Source organism: Panthera pardus, unplaced genomic scaffold (genome assembly GCF_024362965.1).
Source record: "Panthera pardus isolate Hobbes unplaced genomic scaffold, ASM2436296v1 HiC_scaffold_6, whole genome shotgun sequence".
Classification (NCBI taxonomy): Eukaryota; Metazoa; Chordata; class Mammalia; order Carnivora; family Felidae; genus Panthera; species Panthera pardus.
The window spans coordinates 110,315,367-110,333,418 of NW_026526991.1; the positions used below are offsets into that span (position 1 = coordinate 110,315,367).

At 36.7% G+C, this 18,052-nt stretch overlaps 1 protein-coding gene across 15 annotated transcripts in view; it reads left to right on the plus strand.

The window, feature by feature from the left end:
* Nucleotides 1-18,052, plus strand: part of PARD3 (par-3 family cell polarity regulator) — a 663,835-nt gene that overhangs the window by 502,606 nt on the left and 143,177 nt on the right. For all 15 annotated transcript variants that reach the window (XM_019465161.2, XM_019465165.2, XM_053895761.1 and 12 more), the window contains one exon: nt 5,228-5,470. In XM_019465161.2, the coding sequence (XP_019320706.1) occupies nt 5,228-5,470 (243 nt within the window). The remainder of the gene's footprint in view (nt 1-5,227; nt 5,471-18,052) is intronic.

Below are 18,052 nucleotides of genomic sequence, written 5' to 3' on the forward strand. Positions count from 1 at the left end.
CAGGGAAGAAAGGGATGCAAATAGCTTTTGTGGCTTGGGGATAAATTCATTGGTGACGACAAGATAAACAATAAAAATATTAAGTTCATATGTTATTGGAGCTTAGACAAAAATTAATGCCTTTAGACGGTGCTATAGATGTGACTATGTTTATTGGATTCAATGATTAGTGGCAACTAGTAATAATGTACAAATTTGGGTAAAAGAAAGCAAATGGGACTGGGCTTTATGAATAGTACCGCATGCTACTGTTGAGCACTTCTGAGCAATTGACTTGATAGAAATTGAGTCCCAAAATGAAGATTAGTTTCTGTGTAATTTGGAACAAAAGAGCATTCAATTCCAGGGCCCATCAATAATATATTGAAACAATTGTGCAAGAAGTTTGGGGAGATTATTTAGGTTTTGTGCTTCCCTTGAGAAGAGAATGTTCACATTCTCTTTTTCTGGTGGCTTCTTCTCTTAACAGGGCTGCATTTTCTAACATAAGTAAGCTGGATTTTCTTCACTTTCGGTGGACTGAAGTTCAGCTACCATAGGGTTCACTCATTTATAAACCAATCCATTACTGTCTTTGATTTTAGGGGGTTCTCCAAATTTGGAGACTTTGGCTTTATATCTATGGTAGCCCTCCAAATTTCTACAGGTTCCCAAACTTCAAGACTTATGGGAATGCCCAGTCACCCTGGATATTACCTGTAGTTAGGTGATTGTCTGATGGTATCACATATAGTGGTAAAGTGGATTGTCAGATAAGTGATCATAAATGAGCTTCAAAGAATATCCCATTGAGTTGAAGAAAGAAGTAATTTCTCTCTTCTGTAGTTTTTCCTGCCTGAATACAGAGTCAAAAAGACTGTATGATGCAAAGAATAAAATTATCTCTGAACTTATATGAACTTTTCATCATGAATATCTAATATTTAGTAGTAATCAGCCTTTATAATAACATCCTTGACTGTTATAATCACTCCTAAATGAATAAGTAGACTAGACTATAATAAGAATTCTAGTATAAATTTAGCTAAATTTGACATTAGAATTTGACTTACTATTTCTCTTATGGGTATTATGTCTGTGGGACTTTTATTTATTAGAATCTAAGACCCTTCCTGATTAAAAAAAATTTAACTTTTCAGTAGTCTCTTATAAATTAAGTTATTGGTTTTCACCTCATAAAATAAGGTCCTTCTAGGGAGGTTTTGGGAAAATGTGAAGCGTTTTTGCTCGCCTCCATGTCTGAGGACACTGCTTGATGACATGCAGCGATAAGCAGTTGTGCAAGAAGTTGTGCACAATAACAAATTATCCTTTCTCAAATGTCACTGGACCCCTGTTGAGGAGCACTAAGCTAGGTGAATTTAAGTACTCCCATTTCATAGCCGGGAAATAAAAGAAATTAGAAAAAAAATGACCTAGCAGTTCCAAAATTCAGATAAACAAGACTGGCATAATGGTGATAGCCTTGATGTAAGAAGAAAACAAGGGAGAAAAATGCAAATTTTGCTTGCAATGCTGTGTGACAACTTTCTGGGTTTTTAAAAACTTTTTATTTTGGATTTTTGATTGACAGGAAGTTGCAAAGACGGTACAAAGAAGTCTTGTGTAGCCTTTATCCAGTTTCCCTAAACTGTTACATCATACATGCCTATAGTACAATATCTAAACCAGGAAACTGGCATTGGTGCCATGTGTATACATAGTTCTGTGTCATGTAATCACATGTGTGGTTCATGTAACCACCAATGCAATTAAGAAACAACTGTTCCATTGCAAATATCTTCCTCGTGCTAATCTGTTATGGTCACACCCACCCCCCTGCTCTCACCGTTGCTAAACCCCACCGTGATCACCATCACCCCAGTGTCTATGAACAATTGTGTACAGGTCTTTGCATGGACTTAAGTTTCTATTTCTTTGGGATAAATGCCCAGAAGTGCAATTGCTGAATGGGATGGTAAGTGCATGTCTAGTTTTGTGAGAAACTGCGAGACTGTTTTCCAGCTGATGGTACCATTTTACATTTCCACCAGTAATGTATGTTAGATGCAGTTTCCTTGCATCCTTGCTAGCATTTGATATTCTCACTTTTTTAGCTGATCTGATAGGTGTGTAGTGGTAGCTCATTTTGGTCTTAATTTGCATTTCCCTAATGACTGCTGTTGTTGAACATTTTTATCTGCTTATTTGTTATCAGTATATACTTTTCAGAGAAATAAATTGCTTCTTGTCTTTTGCTCTTCTAATTGGATTGTTGTTCTCATTGTTGAGTGTTAGGTATTCCCTGTATATTCTGGACATGACTTCTTTGTCAAATATGTGGTTTACAAATATTTTCTCTTGGTCTGTACTTGTCTTTTCATTGTCCTATTAGAGCCTTTCAGAGAGGAAATGCTTTTAGTTTTGGTGACGTTGAATTTATTTGTCTTTTCTTTTATGGATGATGCTTTTAGTATTCCTAAGAATTATTCTGCAAGTGTTAGGTCCTGACAATTTTCTTCTAAATTATTAAAGTATTACATTTTTACATTTAAATTTATAATCCATTTTGGGTTATTTTGTATAACGTACGATGTTTAAATCCAGGGTGCTTTGTTTTTTGTTTTGTTTTGTTTTTGTTTTTGCATAAGAATATTTAATTGTTCCAGCACTATTTATTGAAAAGAATGCTTTATTCTATTGAATTGATTTTGCACAATTAAAAGAAATCAGTTGGCCATACTTGGCTATTTCTGGATTCTTTATTCTGTTCCTCTGATCTGTGTATCTGTCCCTCCACAGATACCACATAGTCTTGATTACCATGGCTATATTCCATCTCAAAATCAGGAAGTGTGATTTTTCCCAGTTTATTATTCTTTTTTTTTTTTTTTTTACAATTGTTTAGCTACTCTATCCTTTTCCTTTCTATATAAATTTGAAAATAATCTTGTCTATATCTGCAAGAATCTTCCTGGGGTTTTTATAGGAATTATATTAAGCCTGGATTTCAACTTGGAGAGAATTGACTTCTTTACTATGTTGAGTCTTTGATTCATGATCACAGTAAATCTCTCCATGTTTTAGATTTTCTTTGATATTTTTCATCAACATTGTATAGTTTTCAGCATACAAGTTGTATGCATGTTTTGTTAGATTGATAAATCTATATATATAGATATATATATGTTTATACATATCTATAAACCAACCTTTAGTTTATCTGTGTATCTGTATATTTATGTATATTTTCCATTTTTTAGTGCTTGTAAATGACATCATATTCTTAATTTCAGCACCCATGTTCATTGACAGCATATAGAAATACAATGGATTTTTGTGTATTAATGATGTATCTTGTTACTTTGCTGAACTCGATCTTTAGTTCTAGGAAACTTTGAGATTTCTTGGGGTTTTCTGTGTATGTAGACCTGCAAATATATCATTATGTCATCCACAATTATTTCTTTTTTCCCAATCTGTGTACCACCCATTTCTTTTTCTAGGCTGATTGCACTGTCTAGAATTTCCAGCACTATGAGGGAGCAGACATCCCTACCCTTTTCTTCGTCTTAAGATTCAGTTTTCGGGGCTCCCGGGTGGCTCAGTTGGTTAAGAATCTGACTTGGGCTCAGGTCATGGTCTCGTGGTTCATGGGTTCTAGTCCTGTGTTGGGCTCTGTGCTGACAGCTCAGAGCCTGGAGCCTGCCTTGGATTCTGGGTCTCCCTCTCTCTCTACCCCTCCCCCACTCATGTTCTGTCTCTCTCTCTCTCTCAAAAAAAGAAACATTATTAAATATTTAAAATAAAAAAAAGATTCAGTTTTTCTCCATGATGTATAATGTATGATGTTACTAATAGGTTTTTTGTAGATGCTCTTTATCAAGTTTAGGAAGTTAGTTATGCTCTATTACTAGTTTTTTTAGAGCTTCTGTCATGTTGGGTATTGAATTTTTTCAGATGCTTTTTCTGCATCAATTCATATGATCATGTGATTTTCTTCTTTAGCCTGTTAATAGGTTGGATTACACTGATTGATTTTTGAGTGTTGGACCAGCCTTGAATTACTACAATAAACATCACTTGGTCATGTTATATAATCTTTTTTACATAGTGCTAAATTCTACTTGGTAATATTTTGCAAAAGATTTTTAATTCTATATTCATGAGGGATATTGGTCCATAGTTTGTTTGTTTTTTAATTTTTTTATGCTTTCTGTGGCTTTTGTATCTTTTCTGTATTATTTTGTATATATATTTATGTCATTTATGCTAGCAGTGGTCTGCATCAGATATGATAAAAACAAATAACTTTGTCATGAAATGTTAAGCACAGTCTAAAATATTACTTTATATAAATAAGACTTCACTTTTAAGTATACATTTAAATTTGTAAATATTTAATAGAAATGCTTTTCCCAACAAAAATCATTAAAATTCTATTGAAAGTAGTTTAATTATTTTTAGATAGCTGAAATCAACCTAGGATATAAATTATATCAGTATATTATAGGTTGAAAAGGCCTTTCTACCAAGTAGCTCAATAAAATCTTAGGAAATATTTAAACAATCTTCAGTAAAAGTGGTTATTTATGATCTGTTTCTTAGTTATAACACACTCAAGATTTATTTTAGAATTTGATTGGATGCATGCCTTCTTGTCCTTAATCTCAGGATTTACCAATTCTGTATACATCACATAAAATCAAAGCTGGTGTTATTAAACAGATCTTCTTTTGCCATTAATAGAGAAATTATGGGTGTGGATTATGTTTAGGCTTTGTAATATGTTGAATGTGTATGGTATATTTATAATGAGTAAGATGTATACATTATGCACTCACACATAAATATATAAATATATAGCATGTGTGTGAGTGTGTAACTTTAAGAAAAATCACTTCTTGCCTTAAAAAAATTCATGAGTAAGACCCAAGTGGGTGCCTAAAAACTATCTGTTACTGGCGAATTTCTTAAACTAATTAATAAGTGACAATTTAAATGAAGTTGTAAACCATGACTATGCCTTACTGACGTGAACAAAAGCTATCTGAAGTGATTATTTCAGAGCATGCATGACGTTACCTTGACAATCCAAAATGTATATAACATTGTTTATACCATCAATCTTCTTATAGCTGCATGAAATAAAATATATTTTATGACCTATTTTGATGAATATTTCTGTATATACAGTTCTTAGAAAAGACATAGTTTCTCTTGTTTCAACTTGGTTCTAATTTTACAGGATTCAAGCCAAAACTCGTGAATTTAGAGAGCGACAAGCTCGAGAGCGTGACTATGCTGAAATCCAAGATTTTCATCGGACATTGGGTTGTACTGATGAGTTGCTGTATGGGGGAATGTCTTCCTACGAAGGCTCGGTGGCTCTCAACACCAGACCCCAGAGCCCAAGAGAAGGGCATATGATGGATACTCTGTATGCCCAAGTGAAGAAGCCACGGAATTCCAAACCTTCGTCTGTAGACAGGTAGGCTGCAGGAGCAATCAAGGTATTGCTTCCAAATCAACTTTTATATAGTTTTTGACAAGGGAGTAGATTGTTCATCAATTCTCAAACCACGGCTGCCTTTTATTAATGGCCTTTAGAAAGCCGTTGTGTCTAAAAGTATTGAGTTTACACAAATCAAAGCCTAATGGAAAGAGGAGCAGAGGTTTTGACAGCTTTTCTAATGATTCCAACATATTTCATCTTGTTCTTAAAATGGTCTCAGACTGGAGAACTAACCTTTACTTTGTAATTCTGAATTTCCTTTTGTTGCTAACAGCACCTCTAGTTATGGTAATTAAACAGATGGGGAATGCCGTGATTTGTTTGACTTATGATTTAAAGGACCTATTTTTTTTTTTTTTTTGGTAACATGATTTTCTATTATGAAAGAATTAGTGAATGAGATGTTTAATATAGTCAGTCTTCAAATTGCTTGTTAATAGCCGCAGACCATAGGTGTGATTATGTATATTAGTATAGCACAAAGGAATGAAATGTTGACTTTCAATTAACGGCTACATATTTATTTCAGAATTTAACTGACTATATTTTTATTAATGGCTATATATTATTTCAAATTCTGAAACATTTAAAAAACCTATTTTTCTGCCTCTCCGTTTGTATAGTCAAACACCTTATAAAGTTTAGTTCATGAAGAAAATAATTATCATTCATTTTTAACTGAAACATATGCCTGTTATTGTCATAAACAATAGCTAATCTCATCATGCATTATAATAGTTTCTTATAATCATTGCTTTCCAGGGGAGCTAGGCTTTGAACATTCAAAATAGGTTTCACTTAAAAGGTGTGGTTCTCAAGAGTTAGCCTGCATCAGAACGACCTGGAGGGCTTCTTCAAACACAGATTGCTTAACCCTTCCCCAGACTTTTGATTCAGTAGACCTGGAATGGAGTAGTGCCTAAAATTTGCATTTCTACAAAGTTTTCTGGTCCGATGCTGTGCCGCTGGTCTCTGGTACTGCACTTTACAGACCTCTGCAAAACTGCAGAGGATTTGGAATTATTTCATCTGTAGCACACACGTGTTATCTTGCTGCTACATTTTGCAAGCAGCCTATGTTTTAGTTATTTACTTCCAGCTATTTTTAATAGAGGTTTGCAAACATAACAGGTAAGCTTCCGGCAAACCCAGAAGGAAGCATTTTAAAGAGTAGCAAAAGGGGAAGCCGACGTTAAGGTAAAACTCTATCTAGTCAGATTATTTTTGTTTTCTTTCTTTCTTTCTTTCTTTCTTTCTTTCTTTCTTTCTTTCTTTCTTTCTTTCTTTCTTTCTTCTCTCTCTTTCTTTCTTTTGGCTGGATTTTAGGTTTTCTTCATTGTTTTATGAAAATCTATTTGATGTTGACCCTGATGAGTAAGTAATATAAGTTAACATAGAAGGTTATGGTTTATTTAAACCACATTGGTGTGGTCACTTTGAAGATTCAAAGTGCTTGTTAACTAACATTGATGTGTCAAGACTCGAAGAATAAGTTCATTATCAGTAACAGTAACATTTTCTTAAGAAATCTCTTACTTGTTTTTTGCTGTACTTGTAAAAGCTGTGTGTAAAAGGTCAGATCACACTTGAAGGCCATGAATGTCCCATCGAGTGTGTTTTCTTGGGAGAAAGGGCAGCAGAAACACTGGTATTGCTTATTGGTAACTTTCGAAAGAACTGAAAGAAAATTAATGTTGTATTGATCATTGATAAAAATATGAATCATTCCCAACAGCTTCTACATCTAGTTTAAAAATCTGGTAAAGTAGGGGATGTTCTTATAGTGGTTTGTTCACATGGCTTTGGAGTCCCACCTGCCATGGAAGATGGGAGTCAGGAGGGATCTCTCCAGTCCCTGAGGGCCGGAAGCGATTGTTTAAATCCCAGTCTGAAACCCAGTGCCCTGCAAGAGTCTAAATCTCCCCTGAAGATGTCTGCAAATTTTCAAAAGGGCTTATGTGCTCAGAGCACCATTTGCTACTGTGCTTCAGCATCCCGGCCTGTGGTCTCGGCTCTGCACCATGCTGACCCCACACTAAAACTCAGCCTCCTCACTAATTTCCATCAAAAAGCCACTGGGAGACACCTGGGTGGCTCATTTGGTTAAGTGTCCAACTCTTGTTTTCCGCTCAGGTCATGATCTCAAGATTCATGAGTTTGAGCCCTGCATAGGGCTTCATGCTGACAGCACAGAACCTGCTTAGGATTCTCTCTCTCCCTCTCTCTCTGCGCCTTCCCCACTGATATACACATTCTCACTTTCTCTCTCAAAATAACTAAATAAACTTAAAAAAACAAAAACAAAAAGCCTCTTGGCAAAACATTTCAGAGGAGGCTTTGTCTTGGGGATGAGTCAGACCAGACAGTGAACAGTTCAGAAATCACATCATAGATATCACTATATTCAAAAGCCCCTCTCGGCCTCACTCATGCATGGCCTTGACAGCTGTGTACCACTGGGGACCTTAAGTTGTCTGCATCTGTGCCCCCAAATGGTGATTGGACTAGAGGATTTCTAAGGCACTGCCAACTCAGGAGAGATATACTTATTTTTTTCTTTAAAAAGGATCACAGAAACTTTTTAGTTTTCTGCAATTCTTATTTTTGCAGAGGACAAGATGTCCATCAAACACCATTATGAAATTATATTAGTAATACAAGAACTTGGGACTTACTGCACCTGTAAAGTACATCTTTACCAACCAGTCACAGAATATGAATTTGGCTTGGAAATAGTGGTATCACCTCCATTGTCTTTTTCTGTCAGAAATAAAGTGGTTTAAAAGTGTTTCCCAGACTTGAGTAGTATAGAGACTCTTTTTAAAGGACAATCTCTTCATTCTGCAGTACAGAATTAAATAGTTTTGATTATAATGTTACTTAAATATGTATAAAAATAAAATAGGACTAAACTCCTTCTGTTTACAGCCATTATACAACTATAAAACCAAACATCTTTACAAATTAAATACAAACAAAACAGCAAAACCATTACATTCAAATGAACAACATTAATTTAATGTGGCCAATAATGTGTTTTAAAATCTAAACTCTTGCACAAATCATTAATACGGTCGTGGCTGCTCCATGGCAGGTTCATTTGGGTTTGCTTGTCTACCCCCACAAGCCCAGGGCTGACTCCATTCCCCTGTCTCTTTTCTCAGCAAAATTTCTGCAGTTCTTACGTGTGTGTGTACCCAGCTACCTTTGGCCTGTATGGTGCATCATTGAATCAATTACGCCTGAAGTCCAACCTTCTTTTAAGTATCAGTAATTTGAGACAGTGAAAAAACCATCTCTTGGTGCCTTCACGTTTGTTGACTTAAATCCAGACAGTGAAATAATACACTTATAAGGCGATCTAGAAATGATTATATTAACTTAAAAATAATCATTTGAATGAAATCATAAAACTTGAAACTCTTCAGAGTGTATTTCCTGTACAAAGAATATAGCCAATAAAGAAACTCCCATCAGTTCACTGGATTTCACCAAAATATCCAATTGGTGAACCGGTGCAACTTTACTATTCAAATTTTTGGATTTTGTGGGAGTATAGTAGTCAGTCGACAATCTGAAGTGTAGCCTGCATGTATTTCTGGGATTTTGATTGTTTAGTAAGAAAGCAGTATTCTGAGTTTCATTGCTTAATCATTTTGTTTTGATCCTATAGTCAGAAATGTGGATCTGATAGTTCTGCATGGAAATAGCCAGGGATAATTCATTAAATGCTGTGAATTTGATGACAAAATAGGATATTTTTTCAACTTCCACATATTATTTATAAAATGCTTCTTTTACAAGGTACCTTCATACTACATCTGGAAATATTTCTATGCCTGTTTAATTTGATTCACACATGAACTATCATCTGACTATATGTGTTGGTTACAGTGTCATTTTTACTACTTTTTATGAATGCCTTTTATTAATGCCCTTTTCATATTGGATTGCTGCTAAAGAGAAGCCAACCCCCCCCCTTCTCTTTTATATGAATAACAAGGCTTAAAATCACAAAAACAGTGGTGTAGTTACATTTTATCCTGATTATAACCAGGGGCCTCAAAGATTTAGCCATGTAAATGATTCATGATGCTTTATTTCTTTGGCAAGATTGTATTTCCTGTTGGTCATTGTATCTTCAGCTGGCTAGAGTACTTGAGAGTCCGATCCAGTGCTTTCTGATACATTTCTCTCCACTGTGGAAGACATTCTACCTGCCTCACCAATACCTCTTCTTCCCCTCCTCTTTACTTAATAGAATCCCAATTTTGTTCAGGCTGGCAGTGTGCCCACATAAGAATTCAATTTCCCAGGCTCCTTTGCAGTGAAAGGTGATCATGTGACATTCTAGCAAATGAGTTCGAAGTGGATCTAAGCTGGAACTTTCTATAAAGCAGTTTTTTGTTTTTTGTTTTTTTGTTTTTTTGTTTTTTTGTTTTTTTTTGGAAAAAAGTGGAGTCAACTCAGCTTTTTCCCTTTGCCATTTTCCCTTCTTCCTGCCTAGAACTTGAATGAACGCTCCAAAGTGGGGTTGATCTAACCGTCTTGAGGATGATGGCCATGTGGAGGAAGAGAGACGCAACCTGGCCCCTTGAAACACTGTTCTAGTCCTAGCATGCCCACCCTCTTTGTCACCTGTATAACTGAGCCCCTCATTTAAGTCACCCTCAATCAAGGTTCTGTTTCATGGAGCCAAATAGCATTCTGAGTCTAGTAAGTTACACACAAGAGCCCAAAGGGAATGATCACCCTTAGATCAAGGCTATCTATTGGAGAACTATCCCCTGGTCAATTCATTTCCACAGTACTTTGTGAAAATAAGTAGTGGGCAAAAGTTTCCACTGATGCTCAATTAGCTCTTCTACTTTTCATTTTATTTACCCTCTACTTAAATAAACGTTATCAATCAAATGTCTGCTGGCAGACATCCTTCTTCACTCTGATACACTATTATCTCCTGGCAACTCCTAACCTCTATCAACAATCCTACTATAAAGTAGGAGGTGGTAGAATGTAATATATAAGAGCCTGAACCAAGGGGCACACTGCCCAAGTTTGGTTCTTGTTCATCTACCATCAGCTGTATAAACTCTATGCTTCATTTTCCTCATCTGTAAAGTGGGGATAATAATGACACTTACTTTACCAGGCTTATGGAGGACTAAGTCTGTTAATGCATATAAAGCACTTAGCACTATGCCTACTCCACTGTAAGCCCTATTTAAATGTTTAATGTTGCTATTGCTTTTAGGAAATGGGCGTTTCCTCAGGAAAGCACAGCATCCCCTCCTGGTTGCAGGAACAAGCAAAGAATGACACTGAAATGAATTGACCTAGGTTTTATTCCTTATACGTAACACACATGCAAAAGTGTGTGCACGTACCTCTGCTGATACCACTTTAGTCATTGAGTAGCTTGGTCTCTAAGTATTCTCCATACATGACATCATGAACAGTTTCTCCTTAAATTAGGACTTCCTGGGTTCAGTATAAGCCATTGCTGAATGAGTCCTTCTTCAATGTAAGTACTTATAAGTGCTGGGTACTGTAAAATGGCTTATTTGAGAGTAAGTCAGGGGATAGTCCTGTAAGAATGTGATCTCTCAACTGATTTCAGCCCTTTGACAGTTTGAAGGACTTCATTTTGCGCTTTCCTGGAATTCCTTGAAGTTCTTTGTGTTCTCCTTTCATGAAATTCTTGCTGATTCCAAGCTTGCAAAGCTCCATGGAGATGTGGAGGCTTGAATTTCTAAAACCTTGTCTAAAATGTTAGCATTTTTACTTACACTAAGGTATCTTCAGGCAAGGCAGGCAGGCAGGAATCATGATCTTAAGAACTGTCACAGACTGCATTCTAGAACAGTGATTTTTCACATTTCAGCATGTATACAAACAACCTGGAATGCTTCTCACAAATGCAGTTTTGTGGCCCTCCCTTCATAGATATTTGGAGTCAGTAGGTCTGGTTGAGGGCTAAGAACCCAGATTTTCAACAAGCACCTCAGTTGACTGTAAAGCAACCGTTAGTCCATTCACCCTTTGGAAAGCACTATTTTTTTTTTTTATGTTTATTTATTTTTGAGAGAGAGAGACACAGTGTGAGCAGGGAAGGGGCAGAGAGAGAGACACACACACACAGAACTTGAAGCAGGCTCCAGGCTCTGAGCTGTCAGCACAGAGCCCGACATGGGTCTCGGACTCACAAACTGCGAGATCATGACCTGAGTTGAAGTTGGATGCTCAACTGACTGAGCCACCCAGGCGCCCCTAGAAAGCACTTTTCTTGAGCTAATGAAAACAAACAAATAAAACGAAATTAGAACTCTAATATAAGTTAGTATATTAAGGTCTATTAACAGTAAAGCTGTGAACTAATTTATAATTTCTGTATTGGGCACAGCTTTTTAAAAAAATGATTATTTATTTTGAGGGAGAGCTTGCGTGCATGTGTGTGTACACATGAGCAGGGAAGGGGCAGAGAGAGAAGGAGAAAGAAAATCCCAAGCAGGGATCTCAAGACCCTGAGATCATGTCCCAAGCCAAGAGCAAGAGTTGGATGCTTAACTGACTGAGCCACCGACGCACCCCATGGGCACCACTGTATCTTGGCAATCATTCATGTCCATTGTTAACCTATGGTTAAATAGTCATTTTATTTAAAAGGTCAACTTACAGGTGTGATATTCATAAACTTTAATCAGGGTTTCTTGACACGAAAAGTTTCATGGGAGTTCAACAACTCCCATTTAAAAGTTTAGTATGCTTTGAATTCTAATAAAGAAATGATGAAATGCTGGTCAATAGTATTTTTATTTACTTGAGGACACCAGGCAATTCATACTTTTATATCCAGATGCCGGAATCTGTAGTTAAAACTCCACAGAAAGGCAGCTCTAATGGGCATTTGCTGACTGTCACCATGCAATCATTTGCCACCAAGAGTGCATTGTCCTCAAGTATAATTGAAATAAAATAGGTACTGTGCCGCTGTAAATCTAAATAGCAGGGAAATAGCAGGCTAGACTCCCCCAGCTTGTTCAGGACACCTTAATGGAAACATAAATACCATAATCATATGCTTTTTGCATGCATTTTACCACTAAAAAGAAAATGTGGATTTTAAAAGAAAAGACCTTTGTGAACTTGTTTTTTTTTCCCCCATTAAAACTGAAATCCAGTTGTGTCAAAAGGGAAGTCTGACAAACATAGAACAAAATGATTTTTCTTAGATATAGGTAGTTATTAAACACGTGCTCTTTTTAAAATGTTAGGTCACATAACAAAGTTGTATTTGCTCTTCAGAAAGTCAATACCACTTTATTTACTTACATTTACTTTGTATTATTCACCTTTGCTTTTCTTGAAATGTGAGAAAGCAGTGCTCAAAGGTGGTAAATCTTCCTGTCATCATGAGTTTTGCATGTTGGTGCCATTGCTAATTAATGTGCTCTACCGTGGCCCCTTCTCAGGGCCCGTAAGCTATCCATTTCTGACCTTGGCCAGCTCCATTCACCTCAGGAAATGTCCCAAACTTTGTTGTTCCCTTCAACATGCCTCTCCTGTCCAAAACTACCACATACCTCCATCCAAGCCCAGGCTCCTTCTCTCTCCCTGCTTGTTGTAGGTCACTCTCCTTCTTCCAGCCCCAACCCTACCCTGCAAGGAGCCTGCTCCATCAGTCCTCCTCAGCCCCTTCTTCAGCCTGTGCCTCTCCACTCACTCTCCCACACAGTGGGTTAACATGCAGATATCTTCATCATGCTGTTAAAAAAAAAATCCTTTTTTACCCTCTAGCTATTTTCTGCCCTATTTTTCCTCTTCACTTCTAATCCAAACTTCTTGAAAGATTAATCTAGATTTGATATAGACTGCTGTGTCTTCCTTCCCACATTTCTTTACCACATGCATTTCATGTGGTAGACAGTGCAGTCTACCCTCCCCCTCCATGATGCCCATGCCCTAATTCCTGGAACCTCTGAATGTGTTGCTCTGTACAGCAAAAAGAACATTGCAGATCTGATTGAGTTAAAGATCATAAAGTGGGGAGATTTTCCCAGATTATCCCAATGGGCTCAATAGAATCATAAGAGTTTTTATAAGTGAAAGGAGGGGGCAGGAGAGTCAGAGAGATCTGAAGATGCTGTGCTGCTGGCTTTGAAGACAGGAAGGGGCCACCAGACAAGGAAAGCAAGTGGATTCTAGGAGCCAGAAAAGGCAAGAAACAGTCTCCCCTAGAGACTCCAAAAGGAACATAACACTGCTGACACCTTGATTTTAGCCCAGTGAAACCCATCTCATTCGGACTTCTGACCTCCAGAACTACAATATATTATAGTTTCCTAATGGCCTCCTAGAGCCAATAAACACTCCTCTTCTTTCCACTTGGGATCACTCGGTGGCATTCCTGGAACTCTGTCCTCTGAGTTTCTGTGTATCGTACTACTACCTCTTGCTTCCTACTTCCTCTCTGGCTTTTTTCTTCCTTTCTGACTTCCTTCCTTTCTTTTTCTTTTCTTTTCTTTTTTTTTTAGCCTTTAATTTTAATTCCAGTGTAGTTAACACAGTGTTATATTAGTTTCAGGTGTACAATATACTGATTCAACAATTCTGTACATTACATGGTGCTCATCATGATAAGTGTACTCTTAATCCCCATCAGCTGTTTCACCCATCCCCCACCCATCTCCTTGCTGGTAACCATCAGTGTATTCTCTGTACTTAAGAGAATTGGTTTTGTCTCTTGGTTTTGTCTCTTTTATCCTTTGTGTATTTTTTTTTCTTAAATTCCACATATGAGTGAAATCACATGGTATTTGTCTTTCTCTGACTGACTTATTTAGCTCAGCATTACACACTGTAGCTACATCCATGTCATTGCAAATGGCAAGCTTTCATTCTTTTTTATGGCTGAATAATATTCCATTTTGTATATATATCACATCTTCTTTATCCATTCATCTATTGGGCTTTTGGACTGCTTTAAAAATCTGGTTATTGTAAATAATGCTGTAATAAACTTAGGGGTGCATATATCCTTTTGAATTAACGTTTCTGTATTTTGAAGGTAAATACTCAGTAGTGCAATTACTGGATCGTAGGGTAGTTCTATTTTTAACTTTTTGAAGAACCTCCTTACAGTTTTCTAGAGTAACTGTACCAGTTTGCATTCCCACCAACAGTGTAAGAGGGTTCCCCTTTCTCCACATCTTGTGTTGTTTCTTGTGTTGTTGATTTTGGCCTTTCTGACTGGTGTGAGGTGATATCTCATTGTAGTTTTGATTTGAATTTCCCTGGTGATGAGTGATGATGAGCATCTTCTCATCTGTTGGCCATCATGATATCTTCTTTGGGGAAATGTCTGTTCATATATTCTGCCCATTTTTAATCAGATTATTTTTGGGGTGTTGAGTTGTAAAAGTTCTTTATATATTTTAGGTACCAACCCTTTATCGGATGTCATTTGCAAATATCATCTCCCATTCTATGGGTTGTCTTTTAGTTTTTTTGATTGTTTTCTTCACTGTGCAGAAACTTTTTATCTTGATGTAGTCCCAATAGTTTATTTTTGCTTTTATTTCCCTTGCCTCAGGAGACATGTCTAGAATAACATTGCTACAGCCAATGTAAGAGACATTACTGTCTGTGCTCAAGAAGACAGAATATCTTTATTTTTTTTAATTTTATTTTAATCCAAGTTAGTTAATGTATAGTGTAATAATGATTTCAGGAGTAGAATTTAGTGATTCATCACTTACATATAATACCTAGTGCCTGTCCCAATAAGTGCCCTCCTTATTAGCCCATCCCCCCACACAACACTCCTCCAGCACCCTCAGTTTGTTCTCTATATTTAAGAGTCTCTTAATGGTTTGCCTCCGTTTCTCTTTTTATCTTAAGATTCTCTGCTCCTTGCCTGCTAATGGAAATAGCTCTGGACCACTGCTATTCCCTATGTGGTTCTTTGGGATAGAGTTTTAACTACTGCATGGGACTGGTGATGGATAATCTGCACTAGCCCAGTCCTCTCCTTTAAGCCCCGGATCCTTGGAGCTAACTACCAGCTAGGAGCAGATCTTCCTGTGTCTCTCAAGCATCTAAACCCAACCTATCCAAAACCAAATTCACCTCTTCTAGTTTCATGGGCCTAATCTCAAAGAATATCATCACCATCCATATATTTCCTCAACACATAAACCATTCTTTCGCAGCTAGCCTCCTTGCCCTTCCCCCCATTCACTGACCAAGGCCTACCAATTTTACATTCTAAATAATTCCACATCTTTTCTCTGAGTCTGCTAACTCATCTCCCTGCTTCCACTCCAGTCTTATTCTCCTCAAATCCCTGCTTTTCCCAATACCTGGAGTTTTCTATGTAAAATAAAGAGCTGACATCTCATTCCCTTGGTTAAAATTATTTTATTGCTGTTCATTGTCCCCATGATGTGTCTGAGCCCTCGGCATGGTGTCTATGGACCTCTAAGACCTCCCATTTCAGCCTCATTCCTAATTATATCAGACTGTGTCATACTGGTTCACATCTGACTTTTCTAACAGAAGATCTGCTAAAAGTATAAACCTAACTTCATGAAATACATGGGTGAATTAAATGGTTCTTTGGTTGTTCTATGTTCTGCAAATGTGAAATTTTGGTGGGTAAAAACAAGCAATCACCATTCATTAAGCTATTCTAATATAGTTAGAGATGCAGCAATTAAATTAAAGGCTGAGGTGACATAAACAACCCAACAAATGAAATCTTGAAACTAATGAAGCCATAAATAAGGTCATGGCTAATTTTAAAGACTTCTTGTTTAATTCTTTTTGTTGATTAACATTGCCTGAAACCACAATTTGTTTGTAGAAGTAATGTGTAATGGGGGTTGTTTATTTATATATTTATTTTAGCCTTAGAGAAAGTTTAAATATTCTGCAGAAATATGAGGATAAGGGAAAACTATGTTAGACCTTGGTAGTTATCGAACAAATAATCTTCCAGCACAGTGTGTTTGCTTTTGTTTTAATGTCTTTCCCTTCACAAGGCACTGAACTTTTGTGTCTTTGATGACGAGCTAGCCACACTGTGGTCAAAATCTGCTTGAGCTGTTTGGTATTTCATTTGATTTTAGCCTTCTAACAGAAGCTTCAAATCCTGCTTTAAATGCAACTTGGCATGATAACTCATCTTTTTATTTTGTCCCAACCACCTGGCTCTCCTGTCCTGTAGACAGTCAAAACCCATGGATTCAAGTACCAATCTTACTGGTGTAGAGCGGTCTTAGATTGGTATTATTTTCTTTCTTGCTCCTGAACAGTGATGGAATATCAGTCAACTATTAATACAAATTCATGAGGATTTATGTGGAGCCCTGTTGTGAGATGCATTTTCAACTTTTTGGAAGACTTTATCAAGGCCTGAATCCAAAAGCCATTTTTAAATTAACTTCCCAGATGTTCTAGAGCTTTTCCTCAGGCACCCCCAGCTCTCAACGTGGATAAGTGTTTGATTAGTCTCTATTTGCTGCTTCATTCCTCTCTTTCCATTAGTTCTTCATTGGTTGATTTTGTGTAATTTAGGCAGCAGCAGCAGTTGATTGAAAAATATGTTTGTTGGGGGTGCTTGACTGGCTCAGTCAGAAGAGCATGTGACTCGATCTCAGAGTCGTGAGCTTGAGCCCCACATTGGGTGTAAAAGTTACTTATATAAATAAAACCTAAAAAAAAAAAAAAATGTGTTGGTTGTATTTTCCACCCAAGGAAGTGTTTGGGAAATCCTTAGTGTCTTCCACTAACATAGATGAATATATGGAAATGTGGAAATTCTAAACTTAACTGTATTGTTACAGAACAGAAAATAAGTAGATAATTCATATGGTCTATGAATGTGTAGTAATTACTTGAATATATATTTGAAACTGCATATAAAGGACTCAATAAATGTTCATTGAATGAATCAATGAATGAGTGTATATTATATACATTTCTGTAATACAAATATTTTTAAAACTAAATTTTCTGTATCAGTTTATGTCTTTTATTATTAGTCCTACCTAATAGACTGTACAGGGGTTACATGATTGAATCCTTAGGAATGCAGAGCTTTGAAAACTTTTGTTCTCAACAGAAAATACTTTGGTAAGTGTCTCGTTCGTAATTCCTTTTGGTGACGTCTCAGGATGGCGGGTGCTTTTCAGTTTAGCTTTTTTAAAAATTTGCTATAATTTTAAAAGTTGAACAGATATCATTGGGCAAAAAAACTAATCTTAGCCTGAATTTTCTTACCCTTGTTTTAACTGAAATTCTTGGTTGCCCTTTAGAGAGGTTTGCTTAGCCCAGCCTCAGGTGATGTTAACCTTCCCAGGGTTGGTGCCCAACTGCACATGGGGCAGAGGAAACACCAGCAGGCCACTGAACCCAGCTCATAACAAAAACTCAGGTTATATAAATGAAATGAATACTACCTTCAAGAGTCTGTAGGACTTCCTGGGTGTGCATGAATTCAGACTAAAATGTAGTGACTTAGAAGTGACGAGTAATGTCAATCCGAATAGAGGAAAT